This window comes from Zonotrichia albicollis, chromosome 2 (genome assembly GCF_047830755.1).
Source record: "Zonotrichia albicollis isolate bZonAlb1 chromosome 2, bZonAlb1.hap1, whole genome shotgun sequence".
NCBI classification, from domain to species: Eukaryota; Metazoa; Chordata; class Aves; order Passeriformes; family Passerellidae; genus Zonotrichia; species Zonotrichia albicollis.
Genome location: NC_133820.1, coordinates 97,756,359 through 97,781,834, shown reverse-complemented (window position 1 = coordinate 97,781,834; position 25,476 = coordinate 97,756,359). Strand labels below are relative to the sequence as shown.

At 39.2% G+C, this 25,476-nt stretch overlaps 1 protein-coding gene across 1 annotated transcript in view; it reads right to left on the bottom strand.

The window, feature by feature from the left end:
* Nucleotides 1–1,770: 1,770 nt before the first annotated feature.
* GABRB3 (gamma-aminobutyric acid type A receptor subunit beta3) overlaps nt 1,771–25,476 on the bottom strand; it is a 114,991-nt gene continuing 91,285 nt past the window's right edge. The window contains exons 7-9 of the mRNA XM_074535747.1: nt 23,292–23,444; nt 17,293–17,537; nt 1,771–5,719 (exon numbers count right to left, since the gene is read on the bottom strand). Coding sequence (XP_074391848.1) covers nt 5,369–5,719; nt 17,293–17,537; nt 23,292–23,444 — 749 coding nt within the window. The 3' untranslated portion in view covers nt 1,771–5,368. The remainder of the gene's footprint in view (nt 5,720–17,292; nt 17,538–23,291; nt 23,445–25,476) is intronic.

The following is a 25,476-nucleotide window of genomic DNA, read 5'->3' as shown; positions in this document are numbered from 1 at the left end:
CAATAACAGCTGAAACAACCCAACTGCTGGTGGTAAGCTGGGGGATAATTCAGAGTTAGCCTAAAGCTCCCTCTGGAGTTAAAGGAATGATCAGTGCCTCCAAGGAGAGACTCAGAGATGGGGATCTGAGTCTTTCTGGAGAGTTCAGTGTAGGGAAAATCCAGAGAGGTGCTCTCCCTTTGCCTTGCTGGAGCAATGCCAGTGCAGGGCCACTGTCTGGGTTTTCTCCTGCTATTGGGGAGAAGAAAACTTGCAAACCTAAATTAGGCTGCAGTGCTGGAACAAAGACATACCACAGTGGATTCTGCAAAGCTAAGGGACATTGTCCAAACAAATGCTGTGCTGGCTTAAGCATTACCTTAAGTTCAGTTAATTAGTGATCTAAACTTTGGCTGATTTTAGGGGTAGTTGTTTTTTTTATTTTTATAGTATTACATATTCTAGCTTTAGTTTTCAAGTAAAAGTGATGCTGTATGTTGGGAAAACTTCAAAAGGTTTGATTTTCTGAATGTGTATGTCAGAGTCCACAAGTCAGCTCTCACAAGCTATAAGGACCGCATAAATTAAACACTCACGATCTGAAATAATTCTTGTAAAGCCCTGACCCTGTAGTTGGAGGAGTTTGAAGGCACTTATGAGAGATTTCTTTGTTCAAAACCAATTCAGAGAAGCCTTGAGATCTCCACTGGTTTTAGTTCAGTTTTCAGCTACTGCTGTACCTCTCTTAGCAGGTGGCACTTGCTGTTGTGACAGTTGTGTCTATAAAACAAATATCTGTGGAAATAGTCTTGATACTTACAGGACCATAACGATTTGGAGAAAAGAACCCATCATTTCTACCAGAACCTGAACTCCTTTGATATAATGAGTAGTACTTAAGCAATTAAATAATATTTATCCATTCATCATCTCCAAAATACACAGAGAAATGCATCTCTTAGCAAATATTCCCAATCGCAAAACTAAGCTTGCCACAAGGTTAATTGCTGGACTAGAAAAAATCATAGATCATAGATGTTACTTACAACCTGGGAAGCATTGCTAAACATGCAGAAACATGCTGAAATAAGAGGGAGCCTTCCTTTTGATTTGAAAGGCCATTACAACTATGGTGCTGAATATTATCTGCTTTTAAAATTGTGACATGTATCATTAACAATTATGAGATTTAAGCAAGCATATGACAGCTTGTTCCTGCTTTCCAAATTTTCAAGGTGTTTTTTGGTTTTGGGGGAAGGGGTTGTAGCACTAATATCAAGGCGTCTTTAAAATCCTCTTTCATAAAATTCTCTCTATCCTGACTCCTCTAAAATAAATTATTTAGCAATAAAAAGTTTAATGAACACAGTTCTTGATTACTGAACATATAAACAAACATGGTCCTGTTTTGGTATTAAAAACCTCTTTTGTTTCCTGGGTAGAAGCAGGCTTTTTCATACAAAGCACAGAACAAACTTTTTGCTCTCAACTGGCAATGCCACAGCTTGAAGACAAATTGGTTTGCTATTAAAAATCTTGCTAAGTCAGTGGATGTAGTTTTTCCTTCTTCCTTTATCTATTATATAAAGCACTAGGAAATATAGTTGTTCAATGCTCCAGAATCCATCTTCTATTTGTGTGTTGTTTAGAAAATGCTTCCATATTTGGTCTTTTTCTGCAAAATGTGTAACACTAATCATCACATGCTATTTAAGAATAAATTTGGCTAAACAGTCATCATGCTCCCTCCATTCCCAGAAAAAAAAACCCGATAAAATAATTTTTAAATCCTTTTTAATAAATTAATATTCATTCATCAATATTTTCATAAAGCATCTCTTCATCATTCCATTTTACTATTCTTTTTTTTCACTGCAGAAGAATACCAAAAATACATAGCTGTGCCTTAAGCAAAAAGAACTGGGTTTCACTTTATCTTTACAATGGGATGAAATCAACTTGGAGTTAAACCACCATAATATTTCTACTGTTTATTGACCCTTTGGGCTATAACAGAAGATAAGTTTCAGTTTTCCTTTTTTTAAATGCCTTTTACAAACAAATTATGTGTAAATGTTATTTATAGTAGTGTTGAGTTACAAAGGAGTTAATTAGCTGTGAAATACAACACTCTGGTGTGATTTAATTGAAATTACCATTTTTAGTCTTAAAGCAATCTATGGTTAAAATAATATACTGCAGCTAGTGCACAGGGTCAAGAGCCACAAAATGGGAGGTCAAGGCAAACTGCTCTTAACACGTGGTTGTACGTGTGTGTTTCTGTGTGTAAGAAATCGTGCTGGGACTGTAGGAACAGAATTGGCAAAAAAAGGCACAAAAAATGTGTGTGTAAGATGATGAAGTACTAACCTTACGCGAGATTTTCCTGGCTTTTTTCAAGTCAAACCAAGACTTGAATCTGTTAAGGTTAAAGCTGTTTGTGACTAAACCAATGAATGTGAAATCTTTTGAAAAAGCTGAAATGTGCAACTGCCTACTTTTTGCAAAGACAGGCAAGATGGGGAGCACAGTTCCCTGAAGGGGGCTGCAGTAACGTGCTGCCCTCCAGTAGTGCAAAGGGTAAGAGAGGGAGAGAGTCCTCAGAGATTCAGCCTCTTGCACGTGTAGGGCCCTGAAAAATCCACACTGCCTCTTTGCTCTGTGCAGAGAGTAATTTTCTGCCTTCTTGGAAATTCTGGTTGAAGCCACTGAAGAACTGATTTCAGTGGGATTTGGAATATACATTTCTGTCACAACTAAAAAGTCGCTTCTTATTGAAGGTTTCTGCCTGGCCATGTGATTTCTAGGAGGTGGGGCTTGAAGAAAAGGGAGTGCTGAGGTTAAATCATGAGGACAGGACCATTCTCAAATCCAACTTCTTAGGGTAGTTCTTTTAGGGCACTTACAGGAAGACTTGCTTGGGGTTAATTTCAGTGGGGAAATTTTTCTAAAGCAAAGCCTACCATTTATAATTTTTACTAAAAATCAGATAGCTTTATTTAAACATATTTTGCTATTAAGATAAAAACTTAAGAGAGGTTTTCAACAATTCTTTCTAATATGTATTTTGGGAGGGCGTTAATTGTTAGTCACTTTGATTACAAAGGTGACAATGTGCTCTATAATCCCTTCACAGTCTGGAGAGATATTGAAGAGCTCACAATACATTGCGCTTTACCAATGGGACTTAATACTGAGGAGCTTTAAAACACCAAGTTTTTCTGCTCCAGCTATACAGGTTCCTTTGAGGCTCTTCATGCTGTGTAGTTGTCTGCAGACACAGTGCTTAAAAACTGCAGCTTCAGCCACTTTGCACCCTTGCCAAGGCTGCAGCGGGACTGCGGCGCGGATCCTGCCCAGACAGCCGCCGGGGCTCCGGTGAGCGCTCCCGGCTGGGATCGCACTGCAGGGACGCCGCAAGGCAACTGCGCCAGCCCATCCGCGCTCAGGGAGCAGCCCTGGGGATGGGACTGGAACACCTTTGCACACCAGGCTCATCTACGCTGGAATTTTGGTCCAGAGCAAAGTTTCACAGTTCAGCTGCAAATAGGGGTGGGAACAGTAATGGGCCGTGCAGGGCAGCAGCCCAAGTATCGCTGCTCTACTCACAGGTAAATCAAGTCCTGGCGAGAACAGGGGGCAGTCGTTACTGAGCCAGGGCAGCCTTTTCACTTCCATTCATATTTGGTGGTTTTGCTAGATGCATATCCACACATATTTTTGCCCATAGAAGTCTCCAGCTAGCATTCAAAGCTCTCTGTCAAAAAATCTCATTGATGTCCACAGGAATTTCGCATGCAGAGAACTGTCAGGGCTAAGCCTGAATTCTATTTTTTTTAGATCTATTTATGCTACTGTATTTGTTGTTATTTGAGAATGTACATGATAGAAACACTGTTTACAAAAAATATATCTTCTTTTCTTTAGAAAGGTTTAGTTCTGCTAAATAACAAATTAGGTTTACAGATCTGAAATTGGCATACCTCAATGACTACAATTTACTAGACTGAAAAAAGTTGGAATCCCAGTGAGGGAATGAACTGGGATCAAAACTAAAATGGTCACATTTGCATGAAGGGTATGTTAGAACACAGTTAATGCTGAAACAAAACATACTCTTGTGATTTGTGATGGCAGCACACTACCTTGGTAAGTGTAGGCGAATACTTTCAGTATATAAATAAAATATGAAAATGCTCCATTACTGAATCAAAGTATCAGAAGTGCTCTATTTGCTCAACTCTAGAGAATAAAAAGTTATAACATCACAGAAACAAAAATATGACATAACATGCGGTCACGATAGCAAGCACAGGAAAGAAAAATATTGAGAAAATATACTTATATGCATATTATGCAAATATATTTTACATTAACATACAATGTTATAAGAATGTTAAATAATATGAATGCATGTTTAAAAAAGGCTACAGCTAGGTGACTTCATGTTGAAGTAACAAATAACCTGAGACATCTTCTATGCTTTCACTGGAATAACAATCTTTAAATCTACAGCAGATGTAGAGCACATGGACAGTAGTTGAATTCTCAGCTAAATTAGACTAGAAATGTGCTGTTCTTTTTCAAAATGACATGGCAGCTGGAATCAGTCCAAGGGAAGGAAAATGTGCTGTACATTTACAGTACTTACAAAAGATTCATGTCACTGTTGATGTTAAAATGCTTGTTTGAAATATTATAAACCTGTATATGTCTCCAAAGACCTACAACACTCCCATGATCAGCTCGCTTACTGCAGAAGAGAAAGCAAGAGATCATTAAAAACTATGTCCATCCTGGACTGGGAAAATATGACATATATAACCCCAAAAAAATTTAGCAAAGAAAAATAAATTGGGCTTGATGAAATGGTAGTTGATGGATCTGCAATATAAATACTTACTTTAAACTTACCAGTGTAACTTTACTGCTTTATGATTCGTGTGTATGGCAGCATTTACAAAGGATGTTACTAAATACTAACTTTATACATGATTACAGGTGTTCAAAAATTTCTATGACAATCAAAGTTTTGTAGTGATAATATACAACACTTACTTTCTCAAGGCTTGCTTCTTTGATGACACCTGCCTTTCAATTTAAAAAGTTCCTGTGAAGTGCATTCTATGTTAAAGTGTCCATAACCTCAGAATGAATGTGTTCATGTGTGTGTGCATACATATATTTTTGCTTTGCAGTATGTGCTTTAAAGTACACACAGTTCTTTGCTACATGTATTCACACATACATGAGTATGGTCTACATAGTAAAAGTTCATATATATATTTTTTTTATATATAAATATATATATATAAATATATATATAAACTCTGCAGGCGAGTAGTACTTCAATTGTTATAGTTGAAGTCCTTTAAAAAAACTAAGTCACTCAGTTAACATAGTATAGCCAGTAAATTAAATTGAAAAGAGAAAATGTGAATGGAAACACCATTCTTGACCATCTGTCGATGGCATTCACATCTGTTAGGTCGGGGATTTTTATTTTCAGTTGCGAAGACCTTCTTCGTAAATGGCCCCTCTTGCTATGGGAGCCTGTTCTTTCTGACGAACGCCTTCCCAGGCTTTCACGATGTGAGCTTTGTTTTCTGTACTGGATTCCTGAGTTGTCAAAGGATATGGTTGAATTTCGGGCTTCTGTAACGCTGGTGGTGACCTCGTTGCTTGCCACCTCGTTGTGAATTTCAAGCGATGTTAGCAGAATGTTTCCATGGGTGTCCACCTAGGGGGAAAAAATAGAAACATAAAGTCTTTCAAAAGACTTGACATCGATGAACGGAATGTGGGTGTATGTAAATCTCCAAACCCATACATAACTAGAAAAACAATGTAATTATTTTTAAGCATGTGATAATCTTAAAAAAGAAATGGCATTATTCAGCTGCCTAAAATTAGGCAAGTACTTAAATACTTTTACAAACAGGGTTATCATCATGCTACCAAACATCCAGTACAAAACCATACTTGGCAAACTCCACCATTTTCTTTTCCCTCTGAACCAGCCACATTTTAAAGGATGGTACAGTTCAGTGAAACCTCTGCATTGCTGGCAATAGAGCAAGAGAGTAAGGGATGGATCCTCTTGCTGCTACAGTAGGAAATTAAATTAAACTGGCTAGTTTTGGTTTTTCCTAACTGTGATCTAAAATAAGATTTTAAAAAGTGCCTGTGAAGTTTGCAAAAATCATAAGAACAGCTCTGATGTACTGAACTCTCTATTTTACAATCACGGAGCTTATTTACAACTTATCTCCTGAAGTTTTCCTTCCACAGTCATTTGCAGAGTTTTCCAATCATGGCAATTTTTAACTGCAGGGATTTTCTGTCTGCATGATTGATCTCAAAACCAAATGAACTTAAGGCATAAAAAAAAAGTGGATGGATTGAGGAAATAGGAGGGACTCTTCCCTTTCACCACCCTATTCCAGAGGCAGTGACCAGTGTTTAGCACAAAGTATATTTATCATGCTAACAAAGTCAAAGTCTTGGTGAGAGAAACTTGACAGCAATTTCTGTGTAGATATTTTGGTTTAGTATTAATAATACTTTGCTTAATTTAATAGCAACTACAACTACAGCAAGGTCAATGTTTGTGTTAGCAGTAACTCATATCCAGTCAAGGACTAGGCATCACCCTGACAGACAAAAATCCAGGTCCCTGGTCAGGCATATCACAGAGCGCTCCATACAAAAATCAAAAGAACCCCATATAAATTTCCAAGTACAGAGCAGTGTGATGCCATTTTCAATAATAAAGAAAAGGTCCTGATCTTTTAGCCTCTTAAAATCTGAGCCAGATTCTCCAGTCTCCTGAGTGGCAAAAGAGAAGCAGCGCAGAGTTGTGTATGGCTCCATCAGTCCAGAAACCTTAAGAGTTTCCATGAGTGGCGCTGAGGAGAAGTTCCAAGGAATGGTGTCTTAATCAGTATTTGATAGTTTCATTGGTGGGGCAGCACAACCCCCATGCACCAGGCCCTACAGGCTGAAGGATGAGCAGTCAATACAGACAATGCAGGAATCAGCTCCAAATTTTCTGCCAGTTTTGGGCAAGGAAAATGATGGCTCAAGGTAAAAAATAATGCCATGTGCTGGGTATTTTCAGACAGTTAACACACGTGTGACTCTGTTCAAGACAATTTATTTCTCCATGTCAAAAATAGATAGTGAATCATGGAATACAGGATAATTTCCAGTTTTACATATGCAATTTATTCATCCATAATTCATTGCACAATTAATACATTTTTCTAACGTGCCACATGATCTAGCTGTTTGAACTGTGTAGCAGTTGAACATTTCATTCTAGAAGCATCAGTTTAAAAGTGATTGTAAAAACAGGCTATTGTCACAGCCTTCTGAAGTTTGCACAGTCATCTGATACCACGTCCTTTGCAAGCTGTGTGATGGATTAAAAGTATGTGCAGCTATGTGTCTGTCCATATGCTTTTAACTTTTTCATTCTTATTGAAATTTTGTGAAACGGATATTTCTCTCATCAATTATTGATGCTTCAGCTTATCTCTTCTCAGGGAAGACAATTATGATAGCATATCAGTAATGCTTTGCCAAGGTGCTTGCAAATGGAAAAAAAAAAAGAATATAAAATGTTACAAATTATATACAGGTAAGTAGGAAAAAATTCTAAGGTATCTAACCAATCCTGCTGCTGTAGGCAATGGCACATTATGCTGATGAGTGCCTATAAATAAAAATAAACAACATGAACAAAAATAATGGCATGGAGAAGCCTCAGCGGTGATTAAGAAGAATTTATTTTCTCCATTGCAGAAAACCTTTGGGTACAAAAGTAAGATATCAAGGTTTGTAGAAAGGAGTTCATGCTGTTGAGCAGTCTCTGTAACCAGGGAATAAACACAAGTGTAAAATACAGTCATGGATATCATCACTACTTATGTTCGTCTCTGGAAAAACTGATTCAGTTTCTTCTGTTTTTTTTTTTTTCCCCACTAAGAGTACAAATTATGATCAGGATATTTTTGTGTGCAATGTGTAAAATATCTCAACAACCTGGTTTTTCCTTGTGAAGCTTAAAACTAAATTTCTCATCCAGACCCCCATGGCATCAAATGTCGTCTTTCCCATCTCCTCCCAGGCCTTGAGAAACATCCTTCAGCTTACTAAAAATGTCATAGCAGAGACCATTTTGGTGGGCTTCACTCCTAGAGCCCTTGCAGGTCTTTATTCCTTTTCTTTTCACCACCACAAATGCCAACTCCTCTTTCCCTCAGGACTTCCTGATCTCTCCTGATTCTGTCTGCCACCTACATAGACACAGACATCAGCCCATCCTGGGTACTTTGTCCTTCTACACTGAACCTTGACTGTGGTGAGCTGTCAGTTGAAAGCCTGCATTATGGAGGGTACACCTATGCTTTCAGGCTTCTCCTGATCAAGGAATTCATTTTATTCCTAGAAGGAAATAATAGGATTAAAATTAATTCCTTGATCAGGAGAAGACTGAATGCACCTTCTTCACCTTCTTTCATAGCCTTCTTCACCTTATCAGCCAACTTCACATGCCACCTTAACACAGCTTCTGCCTTTGATGTGCCAACTTCTCACTGTTATTGCATCTAGATGCATCTGCATCAAATCAGAAAGGTGGTCAAGAAAGTTGCAACTATTGTGTAAATTATTTTTCTAAAGGTATTTGTATGTCCTATGAAGCTGCATAATAGTATACATTTTTCTCAGAATGTCCAATGAAACATATTTGGAAACATACTTTAGAAATTCATCTGTTTTGCTAATGGAGAAACCGGCTTGTATGTCAAATAAGAGGAAGGAGCAGATGGAGAGAAGAAGGGGTCTGCAGAAGCTAAATCAGCCTCTGGTCCACAGATACTCTTGAGATTCATTCTCTCAAATTGATTCCTTCAAAGGTTTTGAAGAAACCACCTAAGCCGTTGACAACATTAGAGCTAATACTTTGTGACAATCTTAAGGTGATGTCCTAAAGTATGAATACTTAATGCATGAAGCATGTTAAAAAGTATTTGCACATAAACATGACTTTGGAATCATTTAAGCAATGATTTAAATTACTTTGACAAAGGTACACAAGCTCTCTCAACAAATAAAGAAGCAAACCAATAATGGCAGGCTAACCTGTGCAAGCCTCATGCTTGCCTGAATATACAGGGAAGGCAAAATCCTTCATGAGTGAACACGGGTGTTGCTCAGAGGCTCCAGGGAAAATGTTACCCCAGGTATAGATTAAGAAAAGTAGCTCACTGGATTGCAGGCAGTTGTGGCTATGAATGAAAAACAAGGCTAATGTCTTTGATAAAATTTAGGTTTACTCTGTATGAGCCTTAGAATACAATACCTGGCTCAAAAATGTCACTCTGTGCACTGGAAATTCTCCCCAAAATTCTCTCCAATGACTGTGGATTTGGCCAATTTCCCCTCAATTCTTACCATCCTTCTTTGACCAGAGTATTTCCCTTTCTTCACTTCTCTGCCAGCCCTGTGCTTCCATTCTTTCTGCAGCCTTCTTTCTCCCACTTTGGCCCCACTGAAGCCATTCCTTCCCACTTCTACACTATGGTCTCCATGTTTGATTCTCACATCTCCTCCCCAAAACAAGCAAGGGTTGGTTGTTTCCTTGGAGTATTTCCCAGTAAATTCATCAAAATAGATGGAAACAGCTGAGTACCAAATCATTAATTAATTCTCTGCTGAATCAGCATGGATACAAATACGCAAAACCAGCGTTATTATTTCAGAATAAATTTTTATCAAACTCCATCCCTCCCTCCTCTGAGTAACTACATCTCCTGCACCAGGTTGAAGTGACTGAATTTCACATAAGTGCATTTTGAGAAGCAGACTCCCCTTTGAAGGTTTACCATTTCTGAGCTATAAATATTACAGTACAAGTGAAAAGTTCAAATACTCCAGCAGCCTAATGTCATTACCCAAAAATGACTGTGACTCACCTAACTGAAGCCAGAAGGAGGAGAATTAAGACATTGTTCACAAAGAACCTACTCCTTGATCTTGGAGGAACACCATGTCACCAGTGGACTCAACTTGGATTATATGCTCCAGGTCCAAAACTTCAGTGCCCTGTTATATCTGGGAAGTCCTAAATCTACTTCTTAATTCTGCCTAGCATCCAGGCTCATTTAGATGTTAGCTATTCTAGTTTAAAAAACAAAATATAATAGCTGCTATTAAATACCTTTCTCCAATATTTTTTTAAACTTCAACTTTAAAGCCAGTTTGAAAGCACTTTACTAGGGCCAGAAAACTACCATAAGCCTTGATTTATTATTAGGTAGAGTCTGAATTGTTTCAAGTTCATTTAGTTCTCTGTTTAATATTCCATAAATTTTAAAGAGTATTTTACAATGAAATCTCTTTTTCCTCATAAGTCTTTCAGAGGAAGCATTTTGCTCAAAAATAGGAAGCATTTTGTTGAAACCCCATAGGTATGTTTACTTGTTCATCAATCCCAAATTTTCAAATACATGTAAACACTTCCCATCATGTGAAGCAATATAAATGCAAATAGGGGGTTTAAATAACATAATGAAAAGCTCTGTCTCTGTAGTTAGTCTTGCATTATTTTACATCAAAATTAGTATTTAAGTACATACAGAATCACAGAATATTCTGAGTTGGAAGGGACCCACAAGGATCATCTGACTCCTGACCCTGCACAGCAGCATCCCCAAGAGTCACACCATGTGCCTGAGAGTGTTGTCCAAACATTCCTTGAATTCTGTCAGGGTTGGTGCTGTGACCACTGCCCTGGGGAGCCTGTTTCCAGTGCCCAAAGGTTCTTCTCTGGGAGAAGAACCTTCTTCTATTATCCAACCTGAACCTGCTCTGACACAGCTTCAGGCCATTCCCTTGAGTCTTGTCACTAGAGAGATCAGTGTCTGCCTTTTCAGCTTCTTTACTTATGCATAAATGGCTTTCCAAGATGTAGAAAAATATGCAATCAGGCCTAAAATTTTATCTGTGCTTAAAGCTAAATACATTGACCACATTATGCCTTGGATATTTAAAAATAATTTAATTAAAAAAAAATTATTATTTCCAGGCAAAACAAAAATTATAGTGTTGGGTGTTCTCCCTGAGTCTAAAAATTGATACTTCCCTCGCTGACATTTAAATATGTTTATATTAATTCATAAGCATAAAAAAATGGAAGATGTAATTATATTATATCAGCTTAGTAGATGAGCCCAGCATAACCAGCAGAACTGGGAAGATAGGAAGACCTTGAAAAACAGGGAAAGTATGAAGAAGCAAACTAATTAGGAACTTCCATATTATTTTCACTGTCTCTCAAGTAATAATGAAGTTTTACAATTAGCCTTGATGTATTTCAATGGAGGAAGAAAATGAAACAAATGCATAGTCCTCCTTTGCCCTGTATTTCACATTGTCTGGATTATTACAGCCTCTGAGATGTCCTATGCATATCCCTCTTATCATCTCAGGATTTGCACAATGTATACTTGTGCAAAATGGTTGCAAAATAAAACTTGTACATGTATGAGTCTCAGTGCACAGTTAATGTCCCCACCATGAGCTACAGGATGAGTGTTCTTCCCACAAGAACTGTGCTTATCACCCTTGACAGATACATTTCAAAATTTGGTACCTACTCATCACAGTGGTGATATAAAAATCTCCCACTGTTAAAAAAAGGACTGAAAAAAGTATCCAGGAAAGATGAAGATACACAGGAGAATACTGCCAGTTTTGCTATTCTCGTACTTTCCAATTTAAACTGAGTGATAATTCTTCCACAGAAGTCAAGATCTTAATCTTCACAATAAAACCCCACTTATGAGAAGGGCTGCTACAATTAACAAAACTGCTAAGTGGATGTAAGTGGCCTGAGCCTCTATTCTCAGCAATGCCTGGTGGGAAGCAGCTGCCTTGGTCAACAGCGGGGGTTGGAGCCAGGACTCTCCAGAGCTAAAAATATATGTAGACACTGCCTGATGAGAAGGGCCTTTTTATAAAGGGTTATTGCATTATTCTTGTCAGAGGAAACTCTTCCCACATGTCTGACAGCCATTGAGGGTTTGAAGCTTGAATGAGCTTGTGTGATAGTTACCCTCCTGATTGATACTCTGGGGCTGAACTTTTGGTCCCACCAAACTGAAATCGTAAATTGCCACAGTTTGAACCAAAAAGCAATGTGTTCAGCAGGGGACTTTAACACATATCACACAAGCTCAGAAGGTCCAGAAGGATTGGCCCAGAAGGAGCAATGTCCAAAACACATGCTCACCATCTCATTATACAAGTAGCCTCCACCACAAGAGTGAATAACAAGTGACAACAGGATTGCCTTAAAGTTCTCTCATGCTGATTTAGCAATAAATTAGCCTTTATCTGAGCCCTATTTAAAATTAACAACTTATTAAAACTGAAAGCTTTGAGAGATAAAAATGAAGCCTCAATCTGCCAACACAAACACGATAAATGGAATTGATTCATAATAACAGTGATCAATTTTCAAAGGAAACATCTTTAGAGACCACCTATTCTTTTCTGACAGTTTTTCTACAATCAGAGGACTTTAATTTAAGTATCATCACCATACCAAAAGAAATATTTTAGGAAAAATAAAAAGTAATTTCTTCCTTGATCCTAGAGCTTGCCTTCATATAAGAAGCAGAGCATCAAGGCTTCAAAAGAGAGTTTTCAAACCCAAACAAGTATGTATACGAAAATTGGTTATACACACACACACACACAAAAAAAGCAGCATCCTGTGTTTGTCTCAATAACTATGGTTTACTGCAATAGGCTGGAACAATTCAGTGAGGAATACTATTTACAGTGCATTATCTGAAATAAAATGTGATGCAAAAGCAGTCAAAAGAAGAGACAGCTAAGTGTGAAATTTCCTCTGTATTCAGCCGTGGATCCACAGATGAGTCACTCAGAAAGGATCACTCAGGTTTCATCTTATCACCAGCTCTGAATCTGCTGAAACCTTTTCCAGAGATTCAGTTTAGTCAGAAATGCTTCAGCCATCATGCCACTTTCAGCAGTGCTGCACAGGAGAATAGAGAGCAGAGTTTTTCTCTCCCCACTGCTTTTCTTTGTCACCTCTGCAACCTGAGGACACCGGCTGTGCCAATTCCATGCTGCAAGAGCTCTTCTTTCCCCTACACCGGGAGCTGTTTGGCTCACTGGTTTCAACACATGGACAGAGCTGGACAGCAAGCCATAATGGGAGCATTGAAGCCAAGAGACAGCTCAGCAGCAGCAGCTGGTGGAGCCCTCCTCAACACAACAAGCCTGCGTGGCAGCATTTCAGGAATAACTCAGAGAGAAGTACCCAAAGGCCTGGCACTGGAGGGGCACATCCAGAGCAGCAGCACCAAAATGGGGGTGGCTGTGCCAGTTTTGGCTTTTCAAACCCATAACCTCTGACAATGCAAATGCTTTCATTATGAAGAAGACTTACTGAGCATGAAGTTACTGCTTTGCAAAGCAGTCATCACATACAAAACCAACATATCCACATCTGTGCATTTTGTTGTCTAGAACTTTTTTTTTTTTACTAAAAACCTTGCTTGCTCTACAGTCCAATAGGAAAAGCAGGAAAAGCCCTTTTGCTACTATAAGAGGAGTGTTTTTTACCAAGCCTGCTAGCTTGCACTCCTGATTTCAGTTCCCTGATATGTAAAAAATAGACTACAATAGTAGTATCCAAGCTGGTTCTACTGGTTTTCATGGATTACTACACTTCTGGGTAGAAATAACATGCAATTTGCTCATTGCCTTCTCTTGTTCCCTTTGCCTCAGCAGCACTGCCAGTCTTGGACATCATAAAAGAAAAGCTTGAACTCAGGGCCTGAGCACCAGGCAATGTGCTGAGCTGCCCCCTCTCTGCTAGTGCTGCCTCCCAACACAAGGGATTTTCACCACACCACCTCCGGACTCTGGCTGGACCTGATACAGCACTAAGTTGTTCTGTCACTACACCCACAAGTTACAGCATCTGATGTGGACAATAAATAGAATATTATTTATTTTTTATTTGGCTCAGTTTGGTTTTTTGTTTTGTTTTGTTTTGTTTTCCTAGTGCCCTGAGCTAGTATTCTTAATCAGTGGCAGGGAGCTCATGCACATGGTTCATAAACAAGCAAATTCAATTACTGAAACAAAACAGCAACAGAGCAACCCAAAATAGTAGTCAGAAATAAACTAATAATAACGCCTTCTTCCGGTTTTATATTTGAACATTTTTCAATCTCCTCTCCAGCACAGCTTACATTTGACATTCATGAAATAGTGCAAAGTGGGCTGCCTGCTTTTGGCATTCTCCCTTTCTTTAAAAAAGAAGCCCCAAAACACATGAGATTGGAAATATTTTCCAGAATTAGAAATCATCCCTTTGTGAATGAAATTACACTCCATGGAAGACTGAAGCCTCAGCAAAACCACAAAACTATTAATTTCATTCAACTAGCACAAAGTAGTCTTCCTGTGTGTCTCTGAGCCTCCCTTACTGTGCAGTATTGGGGTACACTGCGTGAGCCTGTCCCAGAACATCCAGCATTGGAGTCCCAACTCTAAAGCAAGAAGCAAGCAACTGTTATTTCCATCAGATTCAATGATTTTCAAGAGCCACCAAAGGAGAGACTGGAAGTTAATCACTCTTTACTATCCCTGAAGTGGTGAGAGTTGCAGAGTTTTCAGGTACTGTCTTCCATAGAAAGTATGGTAAGAACTCTTGCATGACTCCAGTCCTGCTGCATCCATGGACATCTGCATAGCATGGTAAATGGTGGACATGATCCAGAAGATAAGACATTTTCCTGCTTCAAGGTTGTGGTATCTTGAAGCCATGAAAAACCTTGTCCAAAGTAGATCTGTTAGAAGTATTTTCCCTGAGATGCGCATCTTGAAATCCATGGGATCTCTTTCCTGTTCTGATCAGTTTCCTATGCTTCACATTTGCCAGCGTTTCTCAAATGAGAAATCTGACATCCTACATCCAGTGAATCTTCTGTCCATGTTGTGTCTCAAAGGAAGATATCCAATTAGCTCTACCTAGTATTTCTATCTGTTTCTGTTGCATGCTGGCACTGCTTCTTTGAAGGCATTGAATTCAGAAACTGAAACAGAGCTCTGCTGAATTCCCCAGCTGTGGCCTGGGGACAAAATGTTTTCTACACAGAAAGGGACCATACCATATTATTTATCCTGTGTTATTTGAACAGCAAATATTCACAGTAAATATGAGTATATATGATTCTACAATGCATACAGAGCTCCCTTTCACACCTTGAACTCCAAGGGACAAAGTAAAACACTCTTCTTTAAACTCTGGTACACTGAATTTGTATCCTTATTTGAAAGAATCATAGAATCTCGTTGGTTAAGAAGTCCCCTAAGGTCACTGAGTTCATCTATTAACCCAGAACCATGCCCCACATGCCACATCCATATGATTTTGAACTCTTCCAGTGATGGTGATTCCAGTGCCTGACTTCATTTTCTGTGAATAAATGTTTCCTAATATAGAATCTAATCCTCTCCTAATGCAACTTGAGGCCATTTCCTCTCATTCTGTCACTTGCTACGTGGGAGAAGAGACCAACCCCCACTGCGCCACAACCATGTCTCCAAGTGCCACATCTGAACATCTTTTAAATATCTCCAGGGATAGTGATTCAACCACTTCCCTGGGCAGCCTCTTCCAATGTTTGACAGCCCTTGCTGTGAAGAAATTTTTCATTCATGCACAGTTGCCATTAAACCAGCAGAAAAAGCAGAACAGTTCATTATATTTGTGTGGGATGCTTCAGAAACAAAAGAAAAGTTTGTAAGTCAAAAGCCAGGGAAAAAAAAAAAAAAGATTGCTATATGGTATGTACAGATTCAGGATATAAAATGGCATGAACTGGGTATAAAAATGTACATTTTCATTACTTAAGGTACTATGAATATTTTGAAAATATAGATAAATTGATCTCAAGACAGAAGAACTGTCAGGCATGGGGTAGTATTGGACCCATTAACAAGTCTTGTACTGAATTATGTAAATCACTTAAATGGATGAGATACACCAGATGGTTTCCAGCAGGAGCATTAAACCTTAGTGCACACATCTGCATTACCTGCTTGCAGTTAAAATCTTCTCCATGGCCTTCAATATAGATACTCTTATTTCCCCATCTGTATTTTTTTTATTAATATGACTATTTATTTTTCCAGTAAAGAGAATTTCTTTGTCCTGATATCTTAGTTCTAAGTAGAGCTGCCAACTGTGATGAGAATCTGGTTTCATAATACAGTGGAAAAAAATATGTTTACTGGTTCAGAATTGTTTCACATATAGGAGTGCTGATAATTAGGTTTAGTTCTGCATTACATTTACTATAGCAGACAAAATCATTAGGATAAACAAATATAGCCTGAAATTACTTTGATGATACTGGTTTTGATAAACAGGTAGTAGTTCTGTCACTGTGAATTCTTCTAATTTATAGCTGATAGAAAAAAAACCCCAGTCTTACTCAAAAGAACTGAATGAAAAAGCCTCATTGGGAGCATTTTAGTAAAAAAAAAAAAAAGAAAGATGTTCTATTCAAACTGACATGGCTTGTTAATGTCAGACACTGCTGAACACCTTGCATTTCCTCCCAAAGATTAAAAAGTGAGGTATTCACTGGATAAAGTAATACTCCAGGCAAGGAAATAGGCTGGAGGATAATCAGCATAGACCTTGCTAATACCATGCTTCAGAAATCAATCTGAAAGTTTCTCTAGGACTTACACTTTCCTGCTGGCTTTTAGCAGCAGCAGATGACAATGCCACACACAGCATTGAACTGTGCTGGCCAGTTAATTAGCATGGCAGAACTAATCATTCTTTATCTGTTCTCTCCCATGGTAAATGCATCTCCTCTAAGTGAAGTGAAGTGAAAGGTGTGCTCAGATCCTGGATTCTCTTACACAGGAAATGTACATAGGTGCTTAAAATCACAGTTGGATTATATTTGATTTAGACAAATAAATGCATTTGTTGATCTGAGCCTTTATTTTCAAGTTAACTTCCCTCCCACTGTCTTCTTACACTTGTCATACAGATCATACTCTCTTCCACATCTGTATGCCTACATACAGTCTTCTGCGTCAGTTCCTGAAAATGAAAATAGCCAAGTTTGTCCACAAAAAGATGTGGTTGGTTGTCACCCCAAAAATGGTTTCTTTTTGGGGTTCTTTCATGCTGATAGGCTTTGCAATGTAAAAATAAAATATATATAAATTCAAGAAACTTACCCGACTGCCTTCAAACCTTGAGCGATCGTTGTTTGCCTTTGTTGTTTTTTCTGCAAGTTTCTTCTGCCTTTGAGGGCCTTTTCCAAAGAAAATGTAGTTGACAAAGGCATATTCAAGTAAGGCCAAGAAGACAAACACAAAGCAGCCCATGAGATACATGTCAATGGCTTTAACATATGGAATTTTAGGCAAAGTCTCTCGCAGGTGAGTGTTGATTGTTGTCATAGTCAGCACAGTCGTAATTCCTACACAAAGAAAAAAGATCATATATCTTACAACTCCAAGCTTTCAGTTTTATTTTCCTTCTTGGCAAACATGCCTTGTCAGTGGGAAGAAGCTCAAAAATTTGTCACCTTGCAGGTGACATCACTGCAAAAAAAGAGCAAAATTAAAACTTGATACATTATTATTATGTTACAATTATTTCCTTCCTATGAGTGGGGGGGAACAGCTGACAAGGGGGTCTGGCACCAGTGCCATGAGTTAATGTAGATTCATGGAAGCCAAGTGTAGCTGTATTGAAAATCCCTTCCATGGAGATCAAACTGATGTGCAACAAGAACAGTGTTCACACAGATGGTGAAAGACTTCTCCCACAGTTTTAATTTTCTAAGAGTCAGGCAGTTTGTTGATGTCAGTCCTGTAGGGTGCCCCTGTGGTAGATGGGGAGAGACAGGTACCTTTCTAGAGCAGTTCATCCCATCTAGATTAGATACTTATTTCAGGAAAGGACAATCTATAAGTGGAATTTGAGATGACTAATTTGCAGCAGTAGGCTAGTTACATAGAAACAAATGAGGTGAGCAATGAGAGATAGGTATGTGAATTTTTGGAAGGAAGAAGGAGGGAGAGCAGTATTTTTATAGCAACAAACCGGACGCTAATGAAATATTTACAAAATATCTATATCAACCTTATGTCAAGGTATTTATCTAAGGATGGACACAGCACCTGGAAATATATTACAGAGGACTGTTACGAAAATCTGGAAAGAAAAGCAAATTTATTGTCAGTCTGCCTGAATTCACAATAAACTGCAGGATCTGTTCCTCCGCTGGAAATTCTATGGGAATTGCAAATCACAGGTTTCTGAAAACACTGATTTGTGGAATAAGTCTCATTTCAAGGCAAGTCATTCTATTAGTTCTCCTCCATTACTATTTTCTTTGATTCCATAATTATACCATCAGTTTACATGTTGTCACTAAAATACAGGCAGAACAAAAATAAAGGACAAAATAAAATTGCTGCCATATAATAAAGCACAGCTTCTTTTATCTGAAGAGACAGAAATAAAGACAATATAACTCAAAACCAAGCCATCAGTGTAAGCAGTGCCACTCCAGGGAACTGTAGTAATACCCTAAGAGATTGTGTAACAGATATTTTGGATATTTAGTGGGTTAGTGTCATGCAGTTTTCAGTTTTTCCTCTAAACTGGGAAACAAGTGTGCATTGATATCAGATGTCTGGTGATCCAGAAGATGAGGCACGCTGAATAGAAAGGTAGCTATCATTAACCAAAGGGAAATACATTCCCTGGGAGATCCTGAAATCCTGTGGCCAAATGTCCTTCTGAAGCTCAATAATTTATTTTAAAGCATAGCTGGAGGAGAAGTAGCTGACACTCCCCTAAAACAAAAAAAAAAAAATAAGATTATCTTGTGTTTATAGTCCTTCCCACAAGGGAGGACTCTGAAGATTATTCTTCTCCTCACTCAAAACACTGAATTTAGGAACTTCTAGGGCTAACTAGCAAAAAGTTGAGAGCAAAATTTATAGGTTTGAATATTTCTCTTGAGATCAGCCCCATATCACCATCTGTCTGCAGTGTCCATAGCACAGTCTCTGAATGAGCTGATCTTTGCTCTGTACCTTGGCTTCACTCTGGAGGCAACTATTTGGTTCAGTGCAGCAAGGGAACAGGCACAGGGGCAAAACATGGAAGTGAATTAATAGAATCAGGCTCACAGAGAATACAGGCTTCTTGCAGGGGTTGAATAAAAGTTTGTGTCCCAAGAATTGCACAGAGAATGCTTCCTTGAAAAAATACTTAGGAAATTAGGTATACCTTCTTTGTACTGAGTTTTTCAGAACCAATCATATAGGTCCAAAGGTGCTATATTGCCTTTAAGCTTTTATACCAGTTCACATTAGGATGCCATGTAAGTTCACAGACACTACATAACAGGGAGCAGCTGTTGCCTCCCCTGGGGGCAGGAAGGCCCTGCAGAGAGACCTTGATAAATCAGAGGACTGGGCAGGCAATCACCAACCATGTGGAATTCAATGAGGGGAAGTGCTGGATTCTGCACCTGGGATGGGGCAAACATCAGTGTGCAGACCGACTGGGGAACAAAAGGCTGGAGAGCAGTGCTGCAGAAAGTGCTGGGGGTCCTGGTGGATGGAAGACTGAACATGAGTCAGAAGTGCCCTGGCAGCCAGGAGGGCCAAGCGTGTCCTGGGGAACATCAGACACATCATGGCCAGCCAGGCAAGGGAGGGCATTGTCCTGTTCTTCTCTGCACTGGGGCAGCCTCACCTTGAATATTGTGTGCAGTTTTGGGCACCACACTATAAAAAACATATTGAACTATTAGAAAGTGTCCAGTGGAGGGCAACGAGGATGGTGAAAAGTCGTGAGGGGAAGCTGTATGAGGAGCAAGTTAAGTCACTTGGTCTGTTCAGCCTGGAGACCTCATTGCAGTTACAGCTTCTTCATGAGGGGAAGAGGAGGGACAGGGACTGATCTCTTCTCTGTTGTGACCAGCGACAGGACCCAAGGGAATGGCCTCAAGTTGTGTCAGGGGAGGTTTAGGTTGTATGTTGGAAAAAGGCTGTTCACCCAAAGGGTGGATGGGCACTAGAACAGCTCCCCAGGGCAGTGGTCACAGCACCAAGCCTGACAGGGTTCAAGAAGAATTGGACAATCCTCTTGAGCCCATGGTGTGACTCTTGGAGATGGTCCTGTGCAGGGACAGGAGTTCGACTCCTGTGGGTCCCTCGTGGGACATTTCTACTCACCATTTTCTATGATTCTGTGGTACCAGCTTAAGACTAATAAGAGGGGGTATAAAGAGGAACATAGGATTAGACCCATGATACTGAACTTTATTATACAAACACCACTGACATAATCACCATGGCACTAATTCTTCTCTGAGAAGAAACTATTAGATGGATTTTTGTCCTCTCAAAAGGACTTTTTACCAATTGAAAATAGAACATCTGGTCTCCTGAGCTTGCCTTGTACTCTCTGATTTTTGTTCTAATATTTGTTTTACAGTACTTGATGAACTTGTGCTACACAGAAATGGGTCACATGAGACAGTCTTGCTCCTTAAACAAGGAAAAATCTCATTAACCTGTAACAGAAGGGCATGGAATGTCATTGGCTATGGTAACTTCTGTCTAGCCATCTGTTCTCTGCAGTCCTGGCCAGTATGTATCTAATGGTGATGGTTGTGGTTGAAGTGCTGCCCTCACTTGGTCCACCTGGGTGGATCTCTGCTAACCAGTAGCTCATTTATGAACACATCAGAGGTGTTTGGGCTTCATGCCTCACTTCCTATTAAGCTACTACTTAGCTACAAGCTGCTAAAGAAGCCCTGGCTGCTGAGTGGTAATGCCAGACTGTGCCATGCCCATAGGCACCAGCTAACCCACAGTGTATGCAGAATTACTGCACAGTAACTGCGGTTAATCTACAGTATCTCCATCTACCCAAATTCAGATGCTGGATAATATGTTGCACAAAGGTGGCTACCCTGCCTGCTTTGGTATGTGGGACCTCGGGAGACATGGGGTAAAGAAAAAGGGAATCACAGGGGCATGGGTTGGAGTCTGGGTTTGCTGTGGTACATTACAAAAAATAAGGGAACTAGGGAGTATGTTCCTGTTTTAAGAAAATAAGATAATACAGGAGGTAGATAGAACAGACTTAGTGACAAGTTCTGGGTAATGGGGAAGTGACAAGGGACGTGTAATTGAGAAGCACAGGGTTGAATATAGAATTTGGGACAAGATGAGAGGCAGAAGTATTTGTAAGGATTTATGGATCCATTCAATCTTCCTTAGGTATAGCTATCCCTGAATATGCTTCTGTAAAGGATGAAATATTTGCTATTGTCATAGAATAGCATTCTATTGTCATAGAATCTGTCCTGGTTCTGGCTAGGACAGGGTTAATTTTTGCAGTAGCCAGGAGGACCCAAAGATTATTCTATATCACCTCACATCATTGCCAGAGGTTGCGGGAAGGGAGTCTTTTCCTGGGAGGAAGGTTTTTCTTCAGGTTGGGGCAAATGTGGCCACCATTGAGTCATGAGTTGCACAGTGAGCATTTTTGCTGGTGAATCACTCTCTCTTTTGTACAGTTTTGTTATTAGTATGTTGCTGATCCTGTTTTTTTTGTGTCTCATTGCTGTTTCCAGTAAATTGTTCTTACCTCAGCCTAGGCTCTTTGCCTTTTGTGCCTCCAATTATCTCCAGCCATCCTCACAGGGGGAAGGGGGACAGGGGGAAGCAAGAGGCAGTGTGGTTTTAATAGGACCACTAAATTGGAGAACATCCTAACCCTAACCCTAATCCTAACCCTAAACTATGACAGAATCACAGAATTGTTTGGCTTGGAAGGGACCTTAAACTCCATCTAAGTTTACTGCCATGTGCAGTTCAAGTTGCTTGAAGACACATCTGACTTGGCCTTCAACACTTCAAGGGATGGGGAATCCACAACTCCTATGGGCAACCTGCTCCAGTGCCTCACCATCCTCACAATCAAGAATCTCTTAATCTAAATCTATTCTCTGTCATTTTGAAGCCATTCCTCCTTGTCCTGTCCTTGTATGAAGCCCCTTTCTAGCGCTCCTGTAGGCCCCCTTTTGGGTACTGGAAGGTGCTGTAAGGTTACCCTAGAGCCTTCTCTTCTTTAGGCTGAACAAAACCAAGTCTCTTGGCCTGCCTTGACAGGAGAGGTGCTCCAGTCCCAGATCACCTTCATGACCCTTCTCTGGACTCACTCCAACAGGTCCATGACCTTATGTTGGGGACCCCAAACCCGATCCCATATTCCAGCTGGGGTGTCATGAGAGCAGTCAAGGAGAAGAATCACCTCCTCACCCTGCTGGCCACACTGGTTTTGGTGCAGACCAGACACAGCTGGCTTTCTGGACTGCAAGTGCTCATTGCTGGGTTGTGTTGAACTCCTTGGCAATCAATAGCCCAAGTCCTCCTCCTCAGGGCTGTTTCTCCACCTATTCTCTACCCAGCCTGCACTTGTTCTTGGGATTGCCTGACCCACATGCAGGATCTTGCAGTTGGCCTGGTTGAACTTCATGGGATTCATGCAGGTTCACATCTCAAGCTTGTCAAGGTCTTTCTGGATGTCATCCCTTCCCTCCGACGTGTCAACTTCACAATTTTCTAGTGACTTTCCCTTATTTAAAGGACACCTTGATCTGAAAAGTCCTTGGGCAGGAATCGCATACCTGTGCCAAATCCATGTTTTTCTGTCATGAGGTAAATGACACTTTAAGCTGTCATAATCATGCACTTAACACGCCATGTACTCTGAGGGGTAGGTGGCATGGCATGGTCCATAGCTGATGTGCCCCTATATGCTCTTTCTGCCAGTGTCAGTTAAAGCACCCAGAACCTCAGGAGGAGGCTTGGAGCCACATCTGTCCTCCCACACTGAGCTGGACTAAAGCCCACGCTCAAGTATGACTGTGGAGCTGGTCTCCTAGATGAAATTACAACAGCATTAACTTGATGAGAACAAGTCTGGGACCTGTATGAGCAGCTCATGTCAGAGATTTAGTGGTTACACTCTTGCATGAAGGGGGAAACATCACTTTTGAGGCAATGCTGGATGACACGATTTTGACGCAAATTATTTTGGAATTTCAAAACACTGACATCATGTCGTAGTTTTTAACAACCTCTGAAGGCTACATTAAATCTGACATTTTAATGTCCCACTCATTTTTAGCACATACCAAGGGCAACTCTTGCTGCTGATGCATCATAATTGATCCAGAATGACACCCATGATAAAATGGTAATCAGTATGGAGGGCATATAGGTTTGAAGAATAAAGTAGCCAATATTTCTCTTCAACCTGAAGCTCAGTGAAAGTCTTGGATAGGCACCTGAGAAAAGGGAGAGGAAAACAGTGTTATTTATACTGAAGGAAAGACACTTGCAGATAGCTGCCTTCAGTTTCTACACATTTTGTGGGGTAGTATGACATCTGCAGAACAGTAGGGATGACACCATCACTGTATTACTCATCTGTATTAAAAGAAACATTGCAGTAAATACAATGATAGCCAAGTAATTTGTATTTGGGAAGAAAAAGAGAGACAGTGAATTACTTTAGACTATTGAACAGATAGGTGAGCACCAGTTAGTTTTTACAAACAATTGCTTAGGTGTCCAAGTAAAATGCTTATCCAAGTACACAGTTTTCTGTACAGAATTTAGATTGAGAGAATAAGTAATGTGCACAATTTTTTCCTTTACAATGAGGAGTTGTGCAAGAGATGAAACTTCTTAATTACATCTGAACTATGAGAAACATGCAGCCTGTGGTGTCAAAAATAAATTGTAATGAATTCCACTACAGGAAAAGCCTTCAGACTAGATCCTCTAACGTCAATTATAACCAGACCAAATTTTTCTTGCAAACATATTTTAAACAAAAAAAATTTGAATTTTGTTTGCATATGTTTATGAACAGTTACAAACAGAAAAAATTAGAAATGGAAAGAATTAATAACCTCAATACCAACTTAATTTCATATTGGTGCTAATCTTACTGAATGCATTTGAGACATATATATACATAGATATATATATATATTCAGATGAATATATTTAGAAATCTAAAACTGTTAAAAATAATTGTGACTTTTTTCACCAACTGCAAAGATGATTAAATCTGAGTACAGCTGTATAAGAAAAAGGTAGTCATTCACACATTAGCTCCATGATTTCAGTGTTCACACTACCAGTCCTAGATATACTTCTAACAGCTCATCTAAAAGATTTAGTTAGTCAACATCCTAAAAAAATTTTCAGCACATACCAAGAGCCCAACCAGATATTAGAACACTTCCCACCCATTCTAGTGCAAATATGTAAAAACTATGAAAGATTCTGTGTAGAGAAAAAATGAAAAATTAAAAGCTTCCCTTAAAATTATATTCATGTGTTTGCATATGAGCTTAAGGAACTATATTTGCCCATATAGACATGAATGATGGATTTCCTAAGAAAGAAAGGGAAAGAAGGAAGGGAAAACTGCAGATTTCTCTCCATCACATTCTGATAGTTTGTTACACCTGGAGTCATACAACAGAAAAATGCCACACCATTTCCAGGCAGCAGGAGGATCAAGGTAATATCAAACTTGGGCAAATATCCTTAACTGTTATATCAAACAATCTCTCAAAACTATCACCGGGAAAAGAAATCTCTGGTACGTGTATCTGGTTGCTGTGATTACTTCAATCAGTAGCATTTTTTTCAGAATGAAATGCTTTTTAGTTTCACCAATAGCAGTATATTGGTGGAATCAGAAGGATGTATTTCAGCCTGATTAGACCAAGGTTTTCTGCTGTCTGGAGCAGTCGACACAATTGTCAGCAAGCAAACATCTATACTGCAGCTTGCTTAACATCTTCATTTTCAGAGAAACAATGTTTCATTTCAAAAGACAAGTTTTCTCATTGAAACCAGCCCTGCTGCTTTTTTTTTTTTTTTTTTTTTTTGCAAAGCTTAACATTTTCATTTGGAGTCTTATGAAAATGTTTCTGTGGCCTTGTGTCTGCAGATTATATAAATAAAACAGGAGACCATAATGAAATATATGAACTGTGCTGTCATGAAATACATTAAAAATGCAGCAGACCTGATCACCTTTCTGCAATAAGAGTAGAGCATCAGACAGAACTCTTTATAAAGCACTGCTGAGAAAAATTATTTCATATAATGCACTACCCACTCAAAGGGATTCTCTATAAATGTGTATAAAACTTTTCAAAAGCCCTGTCCAGGTCTGAATATCTGTGGAATATTATTGACAGAGGTGACAACTGAAATACTGATTCTTTGATTAAATAGTATGAAGGATTAATTCAAGAAAGTTCAGTAGAACTGAAGGTCTGAATCAAAGTCAAG